Source organism: Acromyrmex echinatior, chromosome 4, assembly GCF_024713525.1.
Source record: "Acromyrmex echinatior isolate Ae372 chromosome 4, ASM2471352v2, whole genome shotgun sequence".
NCBI classification, from domain to species: domain Eukaryota; kingdom Metazoa; phylum Arthropoda; class Insecta; order Hymenoptera; family Formicidae; genus Acromyrmex; species Acromyrmex echinatior.
Genome location: NC_141855.1, coordinates 5,398,808 through 5,420,875, shown reverse-complemented (window position 1 = coordinate 5,420,875; position 22,068 = coordinate 5,398,808). Strand labels below are relative to the sequence as shown.

The 22,068-nt window shown below is 30.8% G+C and overlaps 2 protein-coding genes and 1 long non-coding RNA gene across 5 annotated transcripts; 2 read left to right on the top strand and 1 right to left on the bottom strand.

The window, feature by feature from the left end:
• The first annotated feature begins 11,904 nt into the window (after nt 1–11,904).
• LOC105153329 (larval cuticle protein 65Ag1) lies at nt 11,905–13,462 on the top strand. Its single transcript, XM_011068089.2, has 2 exons — nt 11,905–12,010; nt 12,791–13,462. Exons 1-2 carry the CDS (start codon nt 11,999–12,001, stop codon nt 13,172–13,174), a joined length of 396 nt encoding a protein of 131 aa, XP_011066391.1. The 5' UTR covers nt 11,905–11,998; the 3' UTR covers nt 13,175–13,462.
• A 2,236-nt stretch (nt 13,463–15,698) lies between these two features.
• Nucleotides 15,699–20,740, bottom strand: CPR17 (cuticular protein 17). Of its 3 annotated transcripts, none has more exons than XM_011068090.2 (3): nt 19,775–20,740; nt 17,838–17,945; nt 15,699–16,584 (listed from the first exon to the last, which is right to left on the bottom strand). In XM_011068090.2, exons 2-3 carry the CDS (start codon nt 17,880–17,882, stop codon nt 16,135–16,137), a joined length of 495 nt encoding a protein of 164 aa, XP_011066392.1. In that variant the 5' UTR covers nt 17,883–17,945; nt 19,775–20,740; the 3' UTR covers nt 15,699–16,134. The 3 variants fall into 3 exon arrangements, with proteins under 3 accessions (XP_011066392.1, XP_011066393.1, XP_011066394.1); XM_011068091.2 differs by having other exon boundaries at nt 17,834–17,945; nt 19,775–20,735; XM_011068092.2 differs by lacking the exon at nt 17,838–17,945 and having other exon boundaries at nt 19,775–20,728.
• LOC147909883 (uncharacterized) lies at nt 16,422–17,497 on the top strand. The gene is made up of 2 exons (XR_015545055.1): nt 16,422–16,511; nt 17,327–17,497. It is a non-coding gene; the product is annotated as an uncharacterized LOC147909883 (long non-coding RNA).
• Nucleotides 20,741–22,068: the final 1,328 nt, after the last annotated feature.

Genomic DNA, 22,068 nt, shown 5'->3' with positions numbered 1-22,068 from the left:
ATATTAAATACTTTAAGTATTTTATAAGTTTATATATCCATTCATAAATCTATTGAGTGAAATGTTCATCATACAAGTATCAAATTTATTCAAAATATTTTCTATAAATCCTACTAACAATATATAAGTTTACTATATACTTGAATTAAGATTATTAAACCGAATTTAATTTGCTTACATAAAGTAGATTATATAAAGTAGTTTCTTCGATAGAATTGTATAATGTTTTAGCAAAGATGAATTCTTGTTTTGAGTATTAAATAATGAGTTTTTCTAAAATTTGTAATAAATCTATTTTAAAATCTATTTTTAAATTATTATGAAGAAAATTATCTTTGTTAAAAATAATTATTAAAACAAAAAAGTAAACTAAAATAATCACTATTCATAGCAGTAAAATGATTTTTTGTATGCAGTAACAGTTAATTCATAAACACTCGGAAAGAAATATTTAAAAAAATATAGATTTCTTTTAATTTCCAATGCTTAAAAATTATTATTTTATGCCTAAAACATGTTTCAGTTTATAATTATTAATAAATAAAAATAAAAATTTTGTTTACAAAAAAATTTTATTACATAAAATAAATAAATTTATATATATAAAATGAATAAATTAAGATATGGGTAAAATTGAACTCTAGTACTTGAGTATGCGAACACTTATGGATTAATAATGAATATAGCTAATAAAAATTCTTAATATGCACTTTGAGTTTGCAAATTCGTATATCTTTAGCAAGTCTGCCTTCGGGGATCACAAAGTAAACATGTATGGCATGTGCTTACCTGAGGCTGTCAAAACCCGAGACCAGTTTAGCTAAAATAGCTACGTGTTTGTAGATAAGCTAAATAGCCTATTTTCGAAAATTAATTAGAAATTATTTTAAAACGGCTAGATAAATTACTTTATTGCTGGTACAGAAAATTTACAACAAAATTCAGGATCCGATACTTGTGCGCGTTTGAAGGGTAATCACGTTGTAAAATATTAAAAGACGACAAGGTAAATCTTGTGAGGCAAACACGCCAGCAACAAAGGATTATCCTTCGTGTGGGCGCCGGAAAAAAGATAAAATTTTCCTTCGCTAAGTCGATCATAAATTTTTCTTTCGGCGGAGAAGTGCGGGACCACTTAATACGACATGAGTTTTCGCCACATTCCATTGACTCAGTAATGTCGTTGTGTGAATTTTCGTTACTTCGTGCACCGTTGTAAATTCAGCCAACGTGTAACAAATCCGTAGATCCTTGACAGGCGCAACGTAAGCCGAATACCTAATTTCGGTTATCATTTATCGTGATCGTGCGACAGGATGATTGCGCTATTGTTCCTTAGCTATTTTCTCAAAAATAAAAACTATGCAAACGACAGTATTTTAATTGAAATAAATCAGAAAATAAGATGTTAAAAATTTTATTACTTCGCAAAATAGATATTTATCTTGCTTTGTTTCATTAATGATAAATACAACGAAAAAAAAGATGTTCTAATTTAAATAAAAATTCTGATTGTACTCACGTATTTTGTCTCTGCCAAAATAAAATATTTCTGTTTTGCGAGAAACGCTTTGTAATTAAATAGTTTAAATATTTTATCATAAAATAATTTTGTAATAAATACCAATATAGTTTGTAGAATGTAAAGTAAATGTATCAAATATAATTTATATATATAATACATAAAAGGAATCACTTATAATAGCAGGGAAAGGAATGCGCGCGATTCGTTTCAGTATAATCTCTTTTCGAATACTGCGAATCTTTAATATTGTATCTAAATCTGAATGTAGCGCATTGTTGATTTCTGAGGAGGAAAAAGAGGTCATAAGTCGAAGGACTCGTGTCAGCACGAACATATCCTTTCAGATAGTAGTCATCCTTTCTCTTGAGATAAAAGTAGACTTTTTATACAAAAGTAAAAACAAAAGTCTTTGATAAAACTGAGTCACAAACGTAAGCGAAATAATTGGAAGACACGAATTTTATTAAATAAAGGTCAATGCCTGATCTCTGATGATGTATTCTGGGATGCAATCATGTTGCCTGTTATGGGGTTGCACCCATCGTTGCTCATGAAAGAACATTTGCAAAAAAATATAAGCTGCAATAAAAATACATATGTACGCATATATGCTAAACAGCATATATATTTCTTATATTTCTTATCGAATGTTCGAGAAACTTACCTTGTACCTTAAATAGACATCATAATTTTTTGAAACGTTCCAACATTAAATTGTCTTGCTAATGTTTTAATCGCCAAATTTTTGCCGGAATGGAATCTATTTAAAATTAACAGAGAAAGTAAGCATTTTTATATCCTTGAAGTTAAATTTATGAGAATTTCAAGGTTTTAAATGCTTATGATTCAGGGATTGTTGACAAGAATGTACATTAATTGAGCATCTCTTCAGAAGAATCTATGAATTGATTAGAGAGTCGAAAATCTTGGTTGAAAATTTTTCTATGTGCTGCTGCAGTTTGAAAACACAAGACTTATGATCAAATTTACGACGTTTTTTTAAAAATTATTATAACTTTGCGATGTTGTTTCGCCAGTCGTAATTGAAAATATTAGCATATTTAATATCGTATTAAAATCATCTTTGAAGAGAACGCAAAAAGAACAGATCTGTCCTATTTCTATATGTTAATGTCAAATATTTTTATAGCTAAAACTAATCCTTAGAAGAAATTTGCGCGTTAATTACGTTCTTGTCATCATTTTAATTTCGCGCACAAAATCTGCAATGAAAACATCAGTTTTGTTGAGTCCTCTATCTATTTCTTGCAGGATTTCTTGCCGATTTCTGCCGATAAAGCAGAATTGTGATTCAAATGATCTTCTCATAACTTGAATGAAAAATATGTTATGATAAAAATGAATAAAATTGAATACGTCATATTGAAAGGATCTACAAGTCTTCCCTTTCTCTTTAGAAATTGAGTATTAACAATACTAATATAGCAATCATGATTGTATTCGTCATTTCTAAGGCCGACTGGATGTTAATGATCATAAGAACTCAAAGAGTGAGTGAAAGGTACCATAGATCGCGCCACGAATAAAAACACCACATATAATAATTCTCAGCTTCCTTCAAAATATGCGGAAACTTAAACACCAATCTCATATAATTCAAAAAATCAATTATTAGTTATTACTGGGCAATGAAAAAGATAAAAATATCGAACTGATTTGGATTCCAGCTTATCATAATATTTAAGGAAACGAAAATGCGGACGTGTTAGCCAAGAGGGCCGCCTCTGAAAGTGATTTGCTGGAGGTATCTTATTCGGATATCATTAGTATTTTTAAAACCGAATGCAATAAGGATAATGAAGATTTCTTGAAATATAGAGCTAATGTTCTTTATAAAGGCACTGAATATTTTTAATTATACTATTTTCAATCAGGTAAATAGTGATTTATTTCCAGTAATTTAAGCAGGAAAGCTATTGTAACTATCAATCGCCTTCGCTGTGGTCATAATTCTTTGAAATCTAGCTTATTTAGATTTAAGATAACCATTGGCGATAAATGTTCTTATGATCTCATCGAAGACGGGAATCATATGCTATGGGTTTGCAATAAATTTATCAAAAAAAGAAAGAATATGTTAGTTAAGTTTAATAAGTTGAATATAAAAGCTCTGATTGACGTTAAAGAAATTTTAAAAAGAATAAAAACGAATGAAATTGAGATTATAACTGAATTCTTTAATGAATGTAAGATCGATATGTAAGTTTTTTCTTCTAAGTTAAAAAGATCTTTTAAGTATGTATTTTGCGTTATTACATTTTATAGCTTTAATTATTGTTTTATATATTAGGTTTAAGTAGTTTAATTCTTGAGTGTGTAAAATATTATAAGTTGTGTTACCCCGTCCAGTTATATTGTTATTTCAACGCTATATTGATAGCTGCAAAACTGCGAATGTATGTAAAATGACTGTGGGCCAATAAACTGAATTATCTATTTATTCACATATAATAAGTGCATATTTTGCAAATAAATTCGTAGAAAAATGAAAGTTACAATTTGTTTAAAATACGTATTATAAAATAAATTTAATGAAATATTTTGATGAAGATGTGATTAAATAATAAATATGCCAAAACGTTTCTTATATAATAGATCCTATTAATTTTTCTTCTCTTTAGGATCTCAGAAACTATTAGAACAGAATTAAGTACCTATATATAATTCTATACGTGAGTTAGGAAAGGTTGAGTTAGGAAAATCGAACTTTATCTCTGTTCCAATTTAAAGGCAGATTTCTTCTTTCTCCTTCTCTCTCTCTCTCTCTCTCTCTCTCTCTCTCTCTCCTTTCTCTTTCTTTCTGTCTTTTTATTTTTTATGTTTTATTGTAACATCTATTATTATCTTTTATTTTATTTTTATTTATTTTCATTGTTATCTTTTCATTTATCTTATTTTTCTTATGTTGCGATATTTTTTTCTTTGAACGGTTCGTTTAATTACTGCGCGCGCGCGCGTGTGTGTGTGTGAATGTGTGTGTGTGAGAGAGAGAGAGAGAGAGAGAGAGATAGAGATAGAGCTTATTATAAAACAGTAATAAATGCTTTATTTATTCATCTCTCTCTCTCTCTCTCTCTCTCTCTCTCTCTCTCTCTCTCTTCGTCAAATTGCCAAGATTTTCTCGTTTCGCGTTCAGCAATAAGTACGGTTTAAGGGTACAGTTACAGGTGTCGAAGTATTTAAATAATAATGGACCTTCAAGGTTATACCGAAATATTTCGATAAAGAAAGATCTCACGTCGCGACGAATTGACTTCCTGCAAAACGCGGCTTTATGTCCTGTGTATCAGTAATTTCGCGAGGTATCATTTTTCATGTAATCCTTTCGCCGCGTGGGCTGAACACGCACGTCGAACACGCACGCCGAACATGTTTATCTGCCGTGAAGTATCAGGTGATAAATTGTTATCGAACCCGCCGTTCGCAGCTCTTTACTCATCCGACTGCGTAACAGTCCGTTGAAGCAACTCAAGTGAGTTTGACTCATCTGCCGCGCTGTGAAAGTAAAAATGCTGTGCTGTAGTATTTGAGTTAGCAAATGACCTCTCCACGATCCGCGGTATAAAATAATGGTATGCCTTATTCCATTACGAAGAATAAGCGAAACGAAACCTCCGAGTGTCGGCCAATCACAATTAATTTGTCTCTTTTTTTTGTAATACTCCAAGTAATGATGATACTGATAATTATTAACATCTCTGTGTCCAGTGTAATACATTAATAATATATGATAATTGTATTAATTTTTGTAAGTTCATAAATGTCATTATATTGCAACCAATTGATAATATTCTTGAGGCTTCCACGGGTGTTTTCTATATGAAGATTATGCGTTTCGCGGGTTTCCTCCGTGTCCAGATCCATTCTTGGAATGCCAACGTTTCGTGAACCTTGCAGTCCACTTCATCAGGGCGAGGAGCAGCCTGATACTGTACAGATGAAGTGGACTGCAAGGTTCACGAAACGTTGGCATTCCAAGAATGGATCTGGACATGGAGGAAACCCTTGAAACGCATAATCTTCATTGTAACCAATTGTTCTAGGAAGCGACTCGATCGTAAATTTGAATTTGCTTTCCTTAGAGGTAAAAATTAATTACTTTAATTGTTATTATTTGAAAATAATTTAATTTTGTATAGTATGATTAATTTAATTTAAGTAATATGAAGCTTATTCTGGCTTATAAAGCTTAACATGGCTTTTATAAAGGAAAAATATTCATATGTAATTACTATTAAATTTTGAGTTACGTATTCTTACCCGATTTCATATATATTCTCATAGATACCATATTAAATAAGAGTAGGCATTTGCAAATTTTTATTTATTTTTCTTAATATAAATTTTTCTACATTATATAGCGTACATTGTTATCTATTATTATTATACTCGCAAGATGATGGATTTGTTTTATATGTAAGAAATTATTGTTTTACTTAATAAATTCTTGTTCTTTTTCAGCAAAATTTATGAAGTATTTTTGCGTATTTTTTTATCCGTCTTCCTTCTATTCTTATGATCACCTGCAATTATTCTTCGGAGGTGATTTGTAACTTCAATTTGCTTGCCTCGCGGTTTAACATTGAATGATCTGTCTGCGCGGGACAGTGTACGTGGCTGTTGTTTATTCGATGATCTTGAAATGCGATGAGCAATCAATACTGAAGTATATTAAGAGAGTTGCGCATCTCGTCATTCATTTGCGTCACAATCTGCGAAGCCGCTGGGATGATTACGAATACGGTGACTTAATTTAATGAGCATATGTATCCACATCTTGAAATTCGGCAAAGAGAAGACTAACGAGGACGCAAAAGCGGATACTAGCGCGTAATTAATTTGGAAATTCATATATACGCACGTTTAATTTCATTGCGAAATACATTGAGAGACATAAGGGAAGGAAGAGGAGAAGAAGAAAGAGGAGAAGAGAAGAAGACAGAGATAAGGACGTCAATGGAGATCTATCGAGATTTTATTATGATGCAAAGTCTAACATCTTCGACTTGAAATGATGACCTTCGGTCATTTGACGGCTTTTGTATGTTTCAGAATTAAATGAAAATTACATGATCGTAATTGTAAAAGCCGTCAGACTAGAGATTGAGATTGAGATTGGATTGGAATTTAACCAATCAAAAGAAAGAAAACCAATTTCAAGTTTAGTGAACTTTGCTTTGATTTGTTGAATTTCAATCTATTCTCAATCTCTAGTCTGATCAGCTTTACATAACTACAAATCTCTCGGCGATTGTATGTGGAATAAATATCCACCAATATCATGCGCGACGATTTTCACATTAAATAATAATGTTATTAAATAATAATGATTAAAAATATTAAATAAATCTGCTGGAATACGAATTTTTTACCGATTCAGTTTATAACTTGTCTAGTTGTGATACGCGGTTCCGTTGTCCTTCAATTCGAATGTCTTTTTCTTTTATTAATACAGTAAATATAAAAAGCATTCGTACAAGAGAGATATATTTAAAAAACTTTATTATTAAAAGATTTTATTAATTTATAATAAATTAATTATAAATTACTTAAATTTAATAATTAATTAATATCATTAATTATATTTAATTTAATGATAATTTAATAAAAAAAAATTATAATTAATTATAATTAAATTAATTATTTACGGGTCAATTCTAAGCAGAATTATAATACTCGTAACATGTTTTCGTAAGATTTATAAGAATTTGCAAGTACTTTATTCAATATCTTTACAGACAGTTCCTTGCTAACCGTAAGATTTACGAGAAATCGTAAATATTTACAAATGATCGTCTTACGATACATACGAATGGAATTACAACATCAACCATAATAAGTTCTTATAAGTTTTACAAGAACAGGTTACGAGTTAACGATTTAAAATTGATTAAAATTGATCCATTACTTTAAAAAAAATCCTCCATCTGTAATTGTGCGTGCGCGCGCGCGCGCGTGTATGTGCGAATCTCTTTTCGAACAAAATTTTATTCTCAAATTTCAATTTTTATTAAATAAAGTTTTTAAGTTACAAAATTATTTGGTAATAGAGATGTTAAATAGTAACTTTAACTTTTTCCACATTTTTTTTTAAATTTAAAAGAGAGTAAAGAAACTTTGGCTGGACAAAAAATTTAGATTATAGATGAAGAAATATATCAAAAATATAATTACAGAAGATTAATTAGCAATTTCTTAACAAAAAATAAAAACCCTAAAAAATTATATATCTTTAAAAATTATTTTACCAAAAAAGACATGTAATAATATTATTTTAATAATAATTTTAATAAAATGTGAAAAATTGTATTATTTAGATACAAAAATTACTTATTTATACTAAATATATAATTAAAAAATTTATTTTTAAAATTACGAACACAATTATTTTTACGAAGCTTTTTTATTTATATTAGAACAGAACGTACTCGTTGTTAATAAAATATTAATTAATTTCATGTTTATTTTCTATAAATAATAAATTTTTTTAATAAAAACTGCTTTGTATGAATACTTTTTACATTCACTGTATAGGTATATACTTTCATATATTTCTCGCGATACAAGAATGACGCTTTTTTTCTTTTCAAATACTGGGGCGCATATGCTTTACCATGTACTTGTAGTATTCCGTAATGACCGTGATGCCTGCTTGATAATAATGACATCGTTCAATAACTTTTTTCACGGCAACACGCGTGTTCACACGTGTCCGAAGGTTATGCAGTAACTGCGGGCGGTGTTACTCAAAACCGAAAGTTACCATCGCTAAATAATATTATTAAATTTACGATACATCGGTATGCTTGTTGTAAAACTCCCAAGAAGATTGTGTCCACAGATAATTTAGCCGAGGTTTTTCCCAAATAATTTCTCTCACACAATTACTGCGCGAATGCCCATTAAATGGACGCCCACGGACGGAGAAACGTTCTCCATCCTGTTACTATTTTATTTTACCTTCTATTTCCTTTTATCCTTCGTTTTTCCATCTTCAGATTGTGTACTTTCCGTTGATTTACTTTTATCACACATTTGCGTAGCACGTAAGCTTAATTTATTACAAAAATATTCTCACTTTTTCTCTTTCTTCTTGCACACTAATATAATTTATGTATTATAATTTTTTAAACATTATATTACTAGCTAATTTTATTATTATATGTGCATTTTTTTGCATATTAAAAATTCTTTGAATGGTTTGAATTTACGAATAATGATTCGTAATAGTAATAATATAATAGCAATGCAAATATAACTGGAAATGATCTAGAAATTTGAAGATATCGATAAAAGATATTACATTTCTTGGAGAAAAATGTTAAATAAAAACGATGAAAATATTGTTGAACTACTTGATTATTAACACTTCGAGTGACAAAATATATGCATTTGACATATATTTTACGCAGAGACACATGCCATTTACATTTAATAAGTTGCCATTTCTCGCTATGTCGGCTAATTCATTTTGCGAACACTCGGTTACGAATTCAGCTACCAGAATAAACACCCAGAATAATGTTACTTGACACAAATGATTTATACATTTTAAATATTATCTATACTACCAGATGAGTTCGTGCCGTTGCGAACAATTAGCAACGGTGGTTTGACAAATCTAATTTTTTATTTGAACGTTCTTTTACTTGAAATACAAGGCTAATATATATAGGCTGATATGCAAGGTTGTGGAAGTACTTTATAAATTATTTGATAAATTATTTTTTTATTAGGGATGCATTAAATATCTGATATTCGGTATTATCTGATACTTTTTCTACTATCCGGTCGGATAGCCGGATATTAGTACCCAGCAACTTTATATTGAAAGTTTGCATCATTTATAATGCAGAATTTTATTCTTTTCAACTGGAAAACGTTAAAATGTTATTGTCTATTATGAAAAATTTATTAATATTAAACTTTGATTACTAAGCAACTGTGTTGAAACTGTTGCAAACGATCCTGTTCCACAGCTGGTCAATTATTGTGATTTTTCCTGTTTTTTATTTTTTTTAATTTTGTGGAATTTATATCAGATATTCGGTATCCGGTAATTTCAGTAACAGTTCGTACATTTTATTAAGTACAATAAGATTTATTTTATTTTTTATATTATAATATATTTAATTATAATTATTTACTCTCTATTTTTGTATTACTTTTTGTATTCAATTTTTGTAATAAACACATGTAAAGTGATCTGAAAAATAACTTATAAGTAACTTATAAAATAACTTTCCTAATAAATATATAATGCTAAGTATATACCTGCTTACGTGAGAAAATTAGCGACACTTACGTGTTTGCGACGACAGACAGACATGATTCGTAAAACACCATCTGTATATTTTCGGAATTCCTGGCTTTAAAATTTCAGATCAAATTAGAATCGCGAGGGCGATTTAGCTAATTAATATTATTATGAAAGAAATATTGTGAAATATATACGAGAATAACCCTAATAACTAAATTTGAATGTTTACATTGCAATTGATATATTATACCATACTATTTTTAACATGTTATATGAATACATGGATGTTTCGATGATCATGAGTTGTCCTTTAGCATAGATATATATATCAGTTTTTTTATATTCCAAACGACGCATTCGACAGTTGCATTTTATTGGATAAAAAGAAACTCTGTTATGGCTTCATCTATTTTTAATGACAGTTACTGTATTTTTTAGATATCATTTTTTGCATTTATCCATTTTTAAATATGTCATGTGTGAATAAGAAACATATTTTTTTAGATCAAATGCATTTCCAGAAATACCAAATTACATTTGATTAATCACGATTAAACCAATAACAGATATGACAGTCAAGAGATTATTTATAAAAAAAAATCACATATTATATTGTGTATAAAGTTTCTATTTTAAATGTGTGTGTGTATGTGTGTGTGTGTGTGTGTGTATGTGTAAGCACATTTTTTACTTTAAATATACAAAAGAATACAATATAGAAATACTCTCATAAAATCGTTAGAGCTTTTAAAAAAATATTGTTATGAAATTCTATTTTGACATTAATTAAAAATAAGCGGAAAACGATTTGTTTTAAACATTTTTCCAATATATCCTAAAATTATAAATTAAAATTATCTCTAATTTTGTATTATATTAGAATGCTAAGCTAAAATTTATTTTTGTTAGAAAATTTTAAAAATAAATACTAATAGTTATAAATAATTATCAAAAGGACTTCGTATACATATACATATAATGCTAGAAGTTTTTTATGATTTTTTTTGTGTGAATGTAATTTCATTCCTCAGCCAGAAAAAGTCAGATATATTTATTAAAAAAAGTTAGCTATATTTAACTATTAAAATTATGTATGAAATTATGAATATATGTATATACGTCTAAAAATACTTTCTTAAGATAGATATATATTGGCAGTATATATTAGGTGTTGGAATTAATTCGTAGCGTTTTACAAGTGATGGGAAGTACTTTCATTAATGTATTTTTTAATGCTCATGTGAAATAAATAACATTCTTTCATTAAAAAACGCTACGAATTAATTCCAACACCTAATAGATGCATAAAAATTAAAAAAAAAAGAATGTACATGAATAGTTTTACGAAAAAGAAAATATAATATATTCACTTTTCCAAGTATAATAGAGATATTATATAAAAAAATGCTCAACATGCATTTTATATACAATAGGTTTTAAAAAATACGACTAACATAAAAATAAAGTCAAGTTATATGATATGATTGCTATCTCTTTTTATAGAATAATATCTTTTGACAAATCTGTTTTACATTGTGTTTTATTTTGATATTTTTTTAAATTTATATGTATCATGATACTTTGTGTGATACTATTCGTATTGATCGTTCTTTATTATTGCACATTTAGAATAGCAATTTATGTGGCAATTTATGCGGGTTTCATAATTTTTAGCTTGGAGCTGATAAAGTGTACGCTATTTTTTTCCATAATAACAGGATTATTTAGTTTTTATTCTAAGCGAGTTCACCTTTTTTGCTAAATTGAGGTGACGACTTTTTGCGATTTTAGGATAATAACTTCAAGTTCGAAATCTTCCCGAGAAGATCAGATCTGTCACAAGTGTGTGTGCGTGCGTGTGTGCGTGCGTGCGTGCGTGCGTGCGTGCGTGCGTGCGTGCGTGCGTGCGTGCGTATGTGTGTGTGTGTGTGTGTGTGTGTGTGTGTGTGTGTGCGCGCCTGCGCGCGCGCTTTCAACTTATCCGCAAAATTTTGATGTATGCTACGACTTATTCAAGTGGGAGAATGAACAAGAGGACCCAGAGGATAGAGGGGGCTAAATAAGATATCACCAGAAAGTTCCCGAATGTTCAGCTGGAGGATATATAAAGCGGAAGATGTGCAAGAGATGTTAAGTCAGTGCATGACAAGTTTCCGAGTGGTAGCTGGAAAACAAAATATCTTTCTTTCAATATGAATCTATTGGTGAGTTTGAGTTTTTGTGCGAATAAAATACGTAACGCAGTACAATTATTTATAGACATGATTTCAAATTTGCAATATTTTTGTAATTCGAGTGCCTTTGTAAATCAATTAAAATATTTATTTTAGTTAATTAGTGCAAAGTTCTTTTAATTTAAATATGTAATCGAGGATCTTTGTTATATTAAATTAATTAAATTATTTAATTTTTATTGCTCACAAATAATATAGTTTAAATTTTTCAATTAAGCAGTAAATAAGGATAAGCGTTTATAACAAATTTTACAACATTATAATTAATATAATAAATATATGGTATAATATTCATTTATTTTCTATATTTTTACTTTATAAAACGTTTATTTTTCTTCTAACATAAAATAGTATTAAAATCTCTAATCGAGGTGTCAATTGTAGAATTAATATATGTTATTGTAATTATAATAACCGGATATTATAAATTATTTAGATAAAGTTAAGTATTTTTAAATCGTGCACTATTTAAAATGAAAATAGATTATATTGATAATATCTTTGTTCTTTCAATACTCTTTTTAGAAAAAATCCTTATTCTAACACAAAAATAAAGTCGAAATGTATAATATATCTTATCGAAAAGTAATTGTAATTGGATTAATGAAAAAAACTACTAAAACGAATAGTGTACAATATTCGATTTGATTTTCCAATTATTTCCAATTTTTTTGTGAGTCCAATAATATTCTTCCATAACGGCAGAAGGATTCTTTATTTCATCATTGCATGATTCTTTATCCTTTTTAGGTAACCGCTTTATGTGCTCTCGTGACAGTGGCAATCGCCGCTCCCGTTGACAACATCAGCCCAATTCCCATCGTCAAGCAAGCCTTGGATGGACCCAATCCCGATGGATCCTACAATTACAACTACGAGACTGGTAACGGTATTCATGCCCAGGAGGAAGGTCATCTTAACAACGTTGGTACTGACAACGAAGCCCTGGAGGCACATGGCAGCTTCAGCTTTACTGACGCCGATGGTCAAACTTACCAAATCTCGTACATAGCCAACGAGAATGGATTCCAGCCAGAGGGTGCTCACTTGCCGACCGCGCCTCCAGTGCCACCTCAAATTCTAAAGGCTCTTCAGTACATCGCCGAACACCCCGAGCAGAACGAGAAGCATTAAAGGATTCCGAAAAAGGCTCTATGACGAAAGAAAGATAGAATTAATGAATCAAAGGCGAATTTCGACGAGACGAGACGATTGGAAGAAGCCTAGTGTGAAACCGATCGTGATTGTAACGAGGATTGACGAGTATTCGGTGCCAACATTGACTGGCAACAGACTCGGCTCTTCGCGTCGTGATTATTTTTGTATTTATATGCGCCTGTTAATTAGAACAAATTTTTTTGTATAATATTTGTATATGAATATAATCTTGATATGCTGTAAATAAATTTCATCGCAGTGCAAGTCTTGTTGGTATTTATCGGAGGAGAGATGAACAATACTCGGTTCATCAATCACATTAACAATATTTTTAAGAATATTTTTAATGAGAAGAGCGTTAGTGAAACGCTGGGACAAAGTTATGAAAAGTAAAAAGCAGTGCGAAAATTTCTTTGCGCAGGTGCATTGTGCAATTCTTTTTAAGAACTTCTTTTATGGTCCATTGCTTTATAGGGATACAACGCAAAACAACAAACTCTCAATAATGAGTAGTGACAATAATTAACGTCTCTATCGTGAATATTAATTGCATCCTTTGACATTTTAAATTTCACGTTATGTCAAAATAAAAATGTTAGGTATAATATCATAGAAAAAATGGCAATAAGTTAATTTGCACGATGCAAGTCGTTTCATTATTTAAATGATCAAGGATAAAATTTACATGATTGAATTATGATAATGCGTATATAAAAAATGAATAAATGCAACCTATTTATTGCTTTTATTGCATAACTTAGAAATAATGTATATAGTTGCAGACTAAAAAACTGTGCTATTTTATATAAAGCTTCAAGCCTTTCAGAGATGAATAATACGTTAGATTATAGAGCATAAAGTATAGATTAAAACTGCATAAGTATCAACTGCTACAACAGTTGCAAATCAGTGTTACAATCTCACCTGTCGATGTAGCATATAAGGTACATTATTTTGCTAGTTACGCTTGCAGAATATAATATATGATATATATATGCTTTCAATCAACTGATTCTACTATATAAATAAACATACATCTATTGTAGATTCTTTTTTTATCCATATCTCTTCGTCCCACAAGATTTATTTCTGTGTCAAGAACCCATCCTCGTGGTGACTGCGGTAAGAAGCAAATGCTGCAAATCTTTCGGTGCTAGGATATAATCTAGACATATAAATAAAATACGATACCATGTTTACGTTGTAAGAGAATGTGGTGAAAGAAAAGACACTGTCAGAGGAGAAGATGGTATTATGGTACTCCAGTTACATTTTACATAATAACTTTGTTAATAATCAATATTTAAATTTAAAATTTGACAATTACATTCGTTAAGATGTTGTCGAATCGATTCTGAATTCAAAGATACGAAATATTTATTACTTATTATGGTACTATTAATAAAAATGTGGCATTGTATAATAACTCGAAGAAAAAAATAGATGGTAATGTAGCCTTCCATAAAAATAGTTTTAAAATATTAGATTTGTTTAGAAAACAGTATTAGGTTACAAAATTAACAAAAAAATAAAACATTTTAAAATATATGTATATATATATATACATTCACATAATTTCTGCATATAAGCTGCTCAGTACTAAAAATCTCAATACTAAAAATAATACACGTAGTATAAATTATAGACTAATAGTAGAGCTACAATTGATTATCAAATAATTATTTTGATATGAAAATCTCTAAAAAGAACTCCTGAGTAATTAATTCATAGAGGGCCATATCAGCAAATGCTATGCTATTGTTTAAATTTGTATAAATCAAAATATATACAGTCAAATAAAATGTTAAATATCACAGCAAATAATGCACTCAAAAATACATATATTCATATAATAATACACTTAAGTTTATAAAAAATGTGAAAATAGATGTAATTAAATGCTAAAATGTACCTCAGAAACGTTTTAAAATACTTGAACGTAAAAATATATTATAATAAGTGTTGACTATTGAGTATTGGTATATTAGTGTCAAACAGTTACTGAACAAATAATTCCATAAGTAATCATTAAGATTAGCTATATAATAGCGGGGATATTAAGGGAGACTACAATATATACACTGACCATAATACTACCTTCTCCTCTACTGCATACGTAAGTATGGTGCCCTTACTGTAAATTGCTGTCCTCACATCATTCACTTAGTATCTAAGATGCCGAATATCTTGAAGACGTACGGATATCTTTTAAAGATGTAAATGATACATATTTATCAGCCTTGACAACTTTGATGATGAGCAACCGGGCAAGTAAGACGCGATATCTTTAAAGTTTAAAATATTAAAACTACTTTCCGTACGCGCGGGTTTAAGAATTTAAAACTATTTAATTTTTAATTTTTAATTTTATACTTCTATTATTATTATCTACAAACTGAAATACAATTCTACGCAAGGAGCCCAAAATGAGCGAAGTTCTTTGTTCGTCGAAACTTAACATTTTGAGAAAAGGCAGGTACGTGTAAAAAATGAAGCACACTTATCAAGTAATCTCAGTGTATACTCACTTATTGTTTATACACGCTTGAATGTTACATCTCAGATGTAGATCATTCACTTCAATTCTAGATGACAACGGCAAATATGCTATACCACATGTATAACAAAAAGAAGAGATTTATCTCTTTATATATCGAAATTTTATAACCTGATTATGAGATCATGCGCAAACTACAAGAAAGCAACTATGAGAATGAGTCACTATTATTGATAGAACCACTCCTTAATTAGTACGGGAATGTAGAGGAAGGATAAATTTTCACCGATAGATAAAATCTGTCTCCACCGACAACATAACCCACGAAAATTTCTATAAAAGTACAAATTTTTATTGGAAGCGTATTATCTATGTGAAGCAACAGGAAGGATAGAAAATTTTAGATGAACTTAACGGTACTTTGTGCAAGCACACGCATTCAGTTTCGTTTATTTGAGGATAATCGAAATTGACGATTGTCGCTGCGAGGAACCGCGTTTTGCGTTGGATTGTTCTTCTCTATCGGTTCCGGGGTCGTAGGCTGCTTGGCGATCCATTCAAGGGCACGCTGAATCGCCGGCGGGATCGGTGGCGGGGTGGGGATGTGACTGCCGGATACCTGGGTGCCGAATTCATCGGCGGTCCAGCTCATGGCGATGGGAGTACCGTCCGGCGCGTTGTATTGCACGGAGCCCTGAATGAGTTGCGTCTCGTCGGAAGTGCCGGCATATTTGCGGCTGCCACTCTCTCGTTGAAGTATGCCGCCCTCGGTCTCGTAAGAGAATGAATAATGACCGCGGGTATCACCGAGATCATGTGAGTAGCTTACGATCTTTTTCGGTTCCTGGAAGTATTGGCTGTGAACGAGCCCGAAAAGGGCCGCTACCAACTGAAACGAAGAAATGGAATTATTATCTGTTTTTCTTATACTAGTACTTCTGAGAGATTGTTTATCAATAATTTACATTAACTCTTAATATATTCGATAATTTTCCTCTTTTACACAATGGATCGTTGGTATCCGGGCTAATTTTTGTCACTTTTACAGAAATTATTATTAAGTGATTCTTACATATACTTTAATATCTTTAAAAAATATTTGTAAGATTAGGTATTAAAAAAAAGAAAAGGATGATCATTATTTAATTAGGCCTATTATTTCAAAGGAAAGAAATGCAGGAATGCCCCAATCGTGTGCTACAATAATTTTTGAAATCGAAGATATATCTTTGCGAATTTTAAAATTGCAGCATTAATTACTTTTGTTAAAATTTATAATGTCTGAAGACTAACTCGTAAAATAAAAGATTAATTTGCAAATTATACATTCAATGGCTTTTTATAGTTTCTTGGTGATTCACGGTGATTTTATTTCTTAAATTATTTATTGTAAAAATAGAATAAATTTATTTAACAAATTTTTTTTAATTTGCATCAGTTTATATCCGCTCCGTTCTGTTAGACTCACGATATTTCAAAACTAAGATTCGCACAATTCAAAAACTATAAAGCTTCTCCGCAAAAATGATGATTCTATTTGATTAATGATTCCTCGGATGCGCTATAAATATTATCGCTGAGTTAATTACATCATCATTGTAAATGAATAACGGACATGATGTTGTTTTCAGGATGAGGCGATACCGGGCGTCCTTCTCAGCAAAGGACTCGCGCTCATCACTGTCGAGTGCTAAACACGCTGACTTTCCGTGACGAGCATTTACGATCGCATTAAATTCACTTTTATGTAGATTTTTCTTGAAAGTGTAAAGACTGCAAATAATTGATAAACATGGCTTGCATTATTTTGTGAATATTTTAAATTCGCGAATGGGTTAATCATAATTGAAATGATGTCATTCGAGTTAAACGAAAGATCAGCGCAATTAAGAAAGATCGGGACATGCTATGTCTATCTTGAGGAGATACTTGCGGTGTTAGTATACGACGGGAGTGTAGAATATCAATGCACGTCTACACACAAAGTGCTTTAATCCTCATGTTCGTAAAGCCATCGAAGATACCTTTCTCTGCGAAAGGTCAGGACAAGATAAATGTATTGGTAGGTAGGTCACGATTGCAATCGGTAAGGGGAACAAGAGGGTACCTTGTGTGCTAATGATGTCGTATTACGTTACCCACGATCGAACGTAGCTTTTTCCCATAGTCGCAGTCTTCGATTAACATCCGATGACCGAGACCGATTCGTTTTGTGCCGGTTTAGAGTTCCCGTCATACAACTACCATTCACTGTACAACGTGAACAACTACGTTCAATATAAATGAATACATTCCCTTGATACGATGACTCATAATCTCATAATATTAATATTATTAATAATATAATAATTATTATCAATATTAATAATGTTATTATAATTTAAATTCAATTAAAAATTTGTCAAATAACAATAATATATTACATTAAAGTCTTTGTTATGTGAACATTTTTCTAAATAATTTTTTTTAATATTAAAAAAATTTCTTAGTTTATATTTTAGTATTTTTTGTTTTTTGTACTTTTTTTGACATTTTATCACAATTTTCATTTACTCAAGACGCTTTTATACATTAATATAGAATCAATTCATATACAATAATATATAATCAATTCATATAGGAAACTGACCAGATTTAGTGGTAATACATCATATATTAACAATAATATCGCCAGCAGGTATCGAACAGATGTCTCGGATTAGTTAGCCAACTTATGCTTTCTACAGAGAAAGTGGACAATTAGAAAATACACAAGTATATGCAAATTGACGACTCGTTCGTCATGGTCTGCGTTAGTCATCATCGATGCAAGACGCGCGCAACAATATTGTGTGACCAGTATGTGAGCTTTACAGATTTAATGAGTTATGTAATTTAAATAGATTATGCAACGTCGTAATGGATGTTTCGCGCCGCGTAACTTTCATACGATGATGAATAACCCTACCATATACGCACATAACATTAAATCACACATGGCTGTTCATAAATATGTACGGGCGATCAACTTTGACTTCGCGATTTAGAGAATTCAATGATTGGACGTGTTTATTGTTATGGAAATTAAATGCATGGAGTGTGACTAATGCGGAAATATATGTGAAAATTGAACGTGTTCTCCATTTTTTCTGCGAAAGACTGTCGCAAGGAGAAATTATTGCGCGCATTTTTATCGATGCGTTTTTTTAATCGGAAAATTTATCGTAGCTGTACGATAAAATAACAAAAATAGACCGACATAAATAAACGGCTTTTAAACAAAATAAATAAAATGCATTGTTTAATAGTGCCAATTTGAAACGTATAGATTAGTGATGGCAAAATGAATACGAGGTAATCTATGTCAAAGTTTAATGTAACGATTAATGTTACATATATATATATATATATATATATATATATATATATACACGAAGGATTAAATGTGAAATATTGTGTATGTGTGTATATATATTTATTTATTTCATATCCATATGCAATTTATGTGTATTTTTCCGTGACCTAGATACGTAAAGTCTCGTAAAATTACAAAAATGCAGTGGCACATCATACTTCATCTGTGTGTTACACATAAAAGCTTTTTCTTCGAAAGAGTACCTTTAAAATTACAACTTATATTCATGCATACGTTATATTAGTTTCATGCATTCGTTAAGCAAAAATATTATTATATCTTTTTCTCAGTTTCGATCATTGGTACGACCACAAACTGTATCATTCATATTTGGCAGAGAGAAGAAACAAATATTGACAAATATTTCTCTTTTTTTAATATTGACTATTTCTTAATATTGATTTTTCTGTTTATTTTTTGCCCGCTATATTTATCGCAAATTGAACAAACTGCATTATGATAAAATCCAAAATTTAATTGTCGAAAACGAATTACGCGAGATTTATCGCGTTTTAATCTAAATTATAATTATTATATAATATTATTAATATTAATAATAATTATTGTATTATTAATATTATTAATAATATTAATATTATGAGATTATAAAATTATCACATCAAGGGATAGCTAGAATCTATTTCATGCAAGATCCCAGAAAGACTTCGAAGAAGAGCAGACTTACCAGGATACGCATGTTGTCTGCTCGATGATGATAGCGCGTTTATACGATTGTAGTACGTGTGGTCAAAAAAAAAAAATGAGAAGCGTCCTGAGCCTTCACTCAATGAGTGTAGCGCGTTTAAGCGGAATAGATGACAAGAAAAAGATAATTGAGCACCACGAGCAAGCGGTCACATGTAGAGCTCGTCTCTCTCGATGGTTGCCGGCGTGAAGTTCGCGAGCAACTCTTGGACCGTTGGGGGCAGAGCCGACCTTTATACTGGCGCAGTCCACGATGTGGAGACGCTAGCTTTTACATAACCCGGGAAAGTTTATTTCGGCTCGACCGTCCGCATTGCTCCCTCTAAGAATTCATAAAATCGGGAGCATACCTTATGACGGTGACACCCTCTTGGATGCATGGGTGTCATCGCCATGATACGGCGTGTGGTCACCCCCTACGCGCTTTCCCTGCGGGAAACTTACGGAGGGACCACCCGCAGACACCAGCGCGGCGTAACGCGCGTCCGTCTATATATACGCGTGCAATTACGCTCCGACCTGGAGATTTTCCTCCTCGGCCGCAACGACAGTTCGGTCGACGGTCCATACGGCTTGCAGTTTTCGCCTTTACGTAATGACATATATGAGGCGACCGCCTTGCGCAACCTGCAGACTCGAACTCGAGAACTCGGCGACTTCTCCTTTTCGATTGCCGCCAGCGGCTCGATACGATCTCGCGGAACCATCACTTGAGGGAGAAAGAAAAAAAGGGATAAAAAGAGAATGATTGAATGAAGTCGAGAGAAAGAGAAAAAGACAGAGAAATAAGGTGTTTATTACTATTCTAGGTACTCTGTATATGTTCTAGAGCAAGCTTTCCAAGAACAATACAGGAGTAACTGAGAGAAAATGTACAAAGAAAATAATATAGAATATATAAGGAAAATAATAATATAAATAAAAAAAATAATAAAGAAAATAAAATTAAAAAGCGACAATAAAAGATATGATACAAACAGAAAAAAAAATAAAGAGCATAATCAAAGAGACGAGAGAAAGAGAGAGAGAGAGGGGGGAGGGAATTATGAGGGTAAACGTTTCGTTCCTGAGATAAGATAAATTAATCTATCGGATAAAACCAAATGCATAATTGAAAAGTACAGGCAATAGAAATAACAAATTTTAATCTATTAGGTGTTGGAATTAATTCGTAGCGTTTTACAAGTGATGGGAAGTACTTTCATTAATGTATTTTTTAATGCTCATGTGAAATAAATAACATTCTTTCATTAAAAAACGCTACGAATTAATTCCAACACCTAATATGTATAAATTGAAGTGTATAAATTGAAAAAATAAATTGAAATTTGTTATTCTTTCTAATTCCTCTACTTTTTAATTATGCATTAAATTTAACTTAAGATGATTTGTACGGATCAGCGAATGACAAAGGATTTTTTAACTGTTTTACTTATTGAGACAGCCACATATACTCTCGAAATTCTTTAAAGTACATAGAATCTCAGTTTAAAAAATAAAAATTGAGCTAATTTTAAAAAAGACTGGTCCAATTTTCAATCTTTAAAAGTGAGATTTTATTCTTCGGAATAATAATTTACCATTTTAGAAACTAGCGTAGCGGGTCGAAAAACCATTCGTATCGGTTTTGTTATGTCTGTAGATTTCGCAGGAAAGATCTTCATGAAGCAATTGAAAAACATATCACGTTGAAATACGAAAAAAAACATTAGAGTGTTTTTTTTATGTTATGTGACATAAGTATTGTATTGCGCCTCACGGAAATGTCGAGACAATCTTTATTATCACATAAATGAGACGTAAAATCGGTCTCGGAATAGAAATCTCTATTTTTTGATAAATCGCGGCGTCAGAGAGATGGGCGCGTTCGCGAGCCTAGACAATGACTATAGAGATTCGACAGGAAATTACAGAAATATTCTACGTGGGCTTTAATGTCAAATGCAAACGAACGCGCGCGATGTTCCATTCGTAAAAGGCACGGGCTTCTTATATGCTGTGAAAAATTCCAAAAATTTGAATTGGTCTTGTATGCAAATTGAATAAGGCAAATACATTTTTTACTTTACCGTTCAACATTCTTAATCCTTCATGTTATATCATGAGAATGATACACTTGAGTATAGCATATCCAATTTAATTAATTTGCTTATAACTTCTATTATATAATTGAACATATTGAAAAAAATTTTTTATTAAAATGCCAGACGTTAAAGAACAGTAAATATATGTATGTATAATGTATCTTAATTACTAAAAAAGCTAAGCAATAAA

Bases quoted from the DNA above. Each gene is read 5' to 3' on its own strand.
- CPR17 (XM_011068090.2), bottom strand. From the start codon at position 17,882: ATGTTAATCGAAGACTGCGACTATGGGAAAAAGCTACGTTCGATC. The intron at 16,585-17,837 runs GTGGGTAACGTA...TCTTCGTTTCAG, and splicing joins GGAAAAAGCTACGTTCGATC to TTGGTAGCGGCCCTTTTCGG.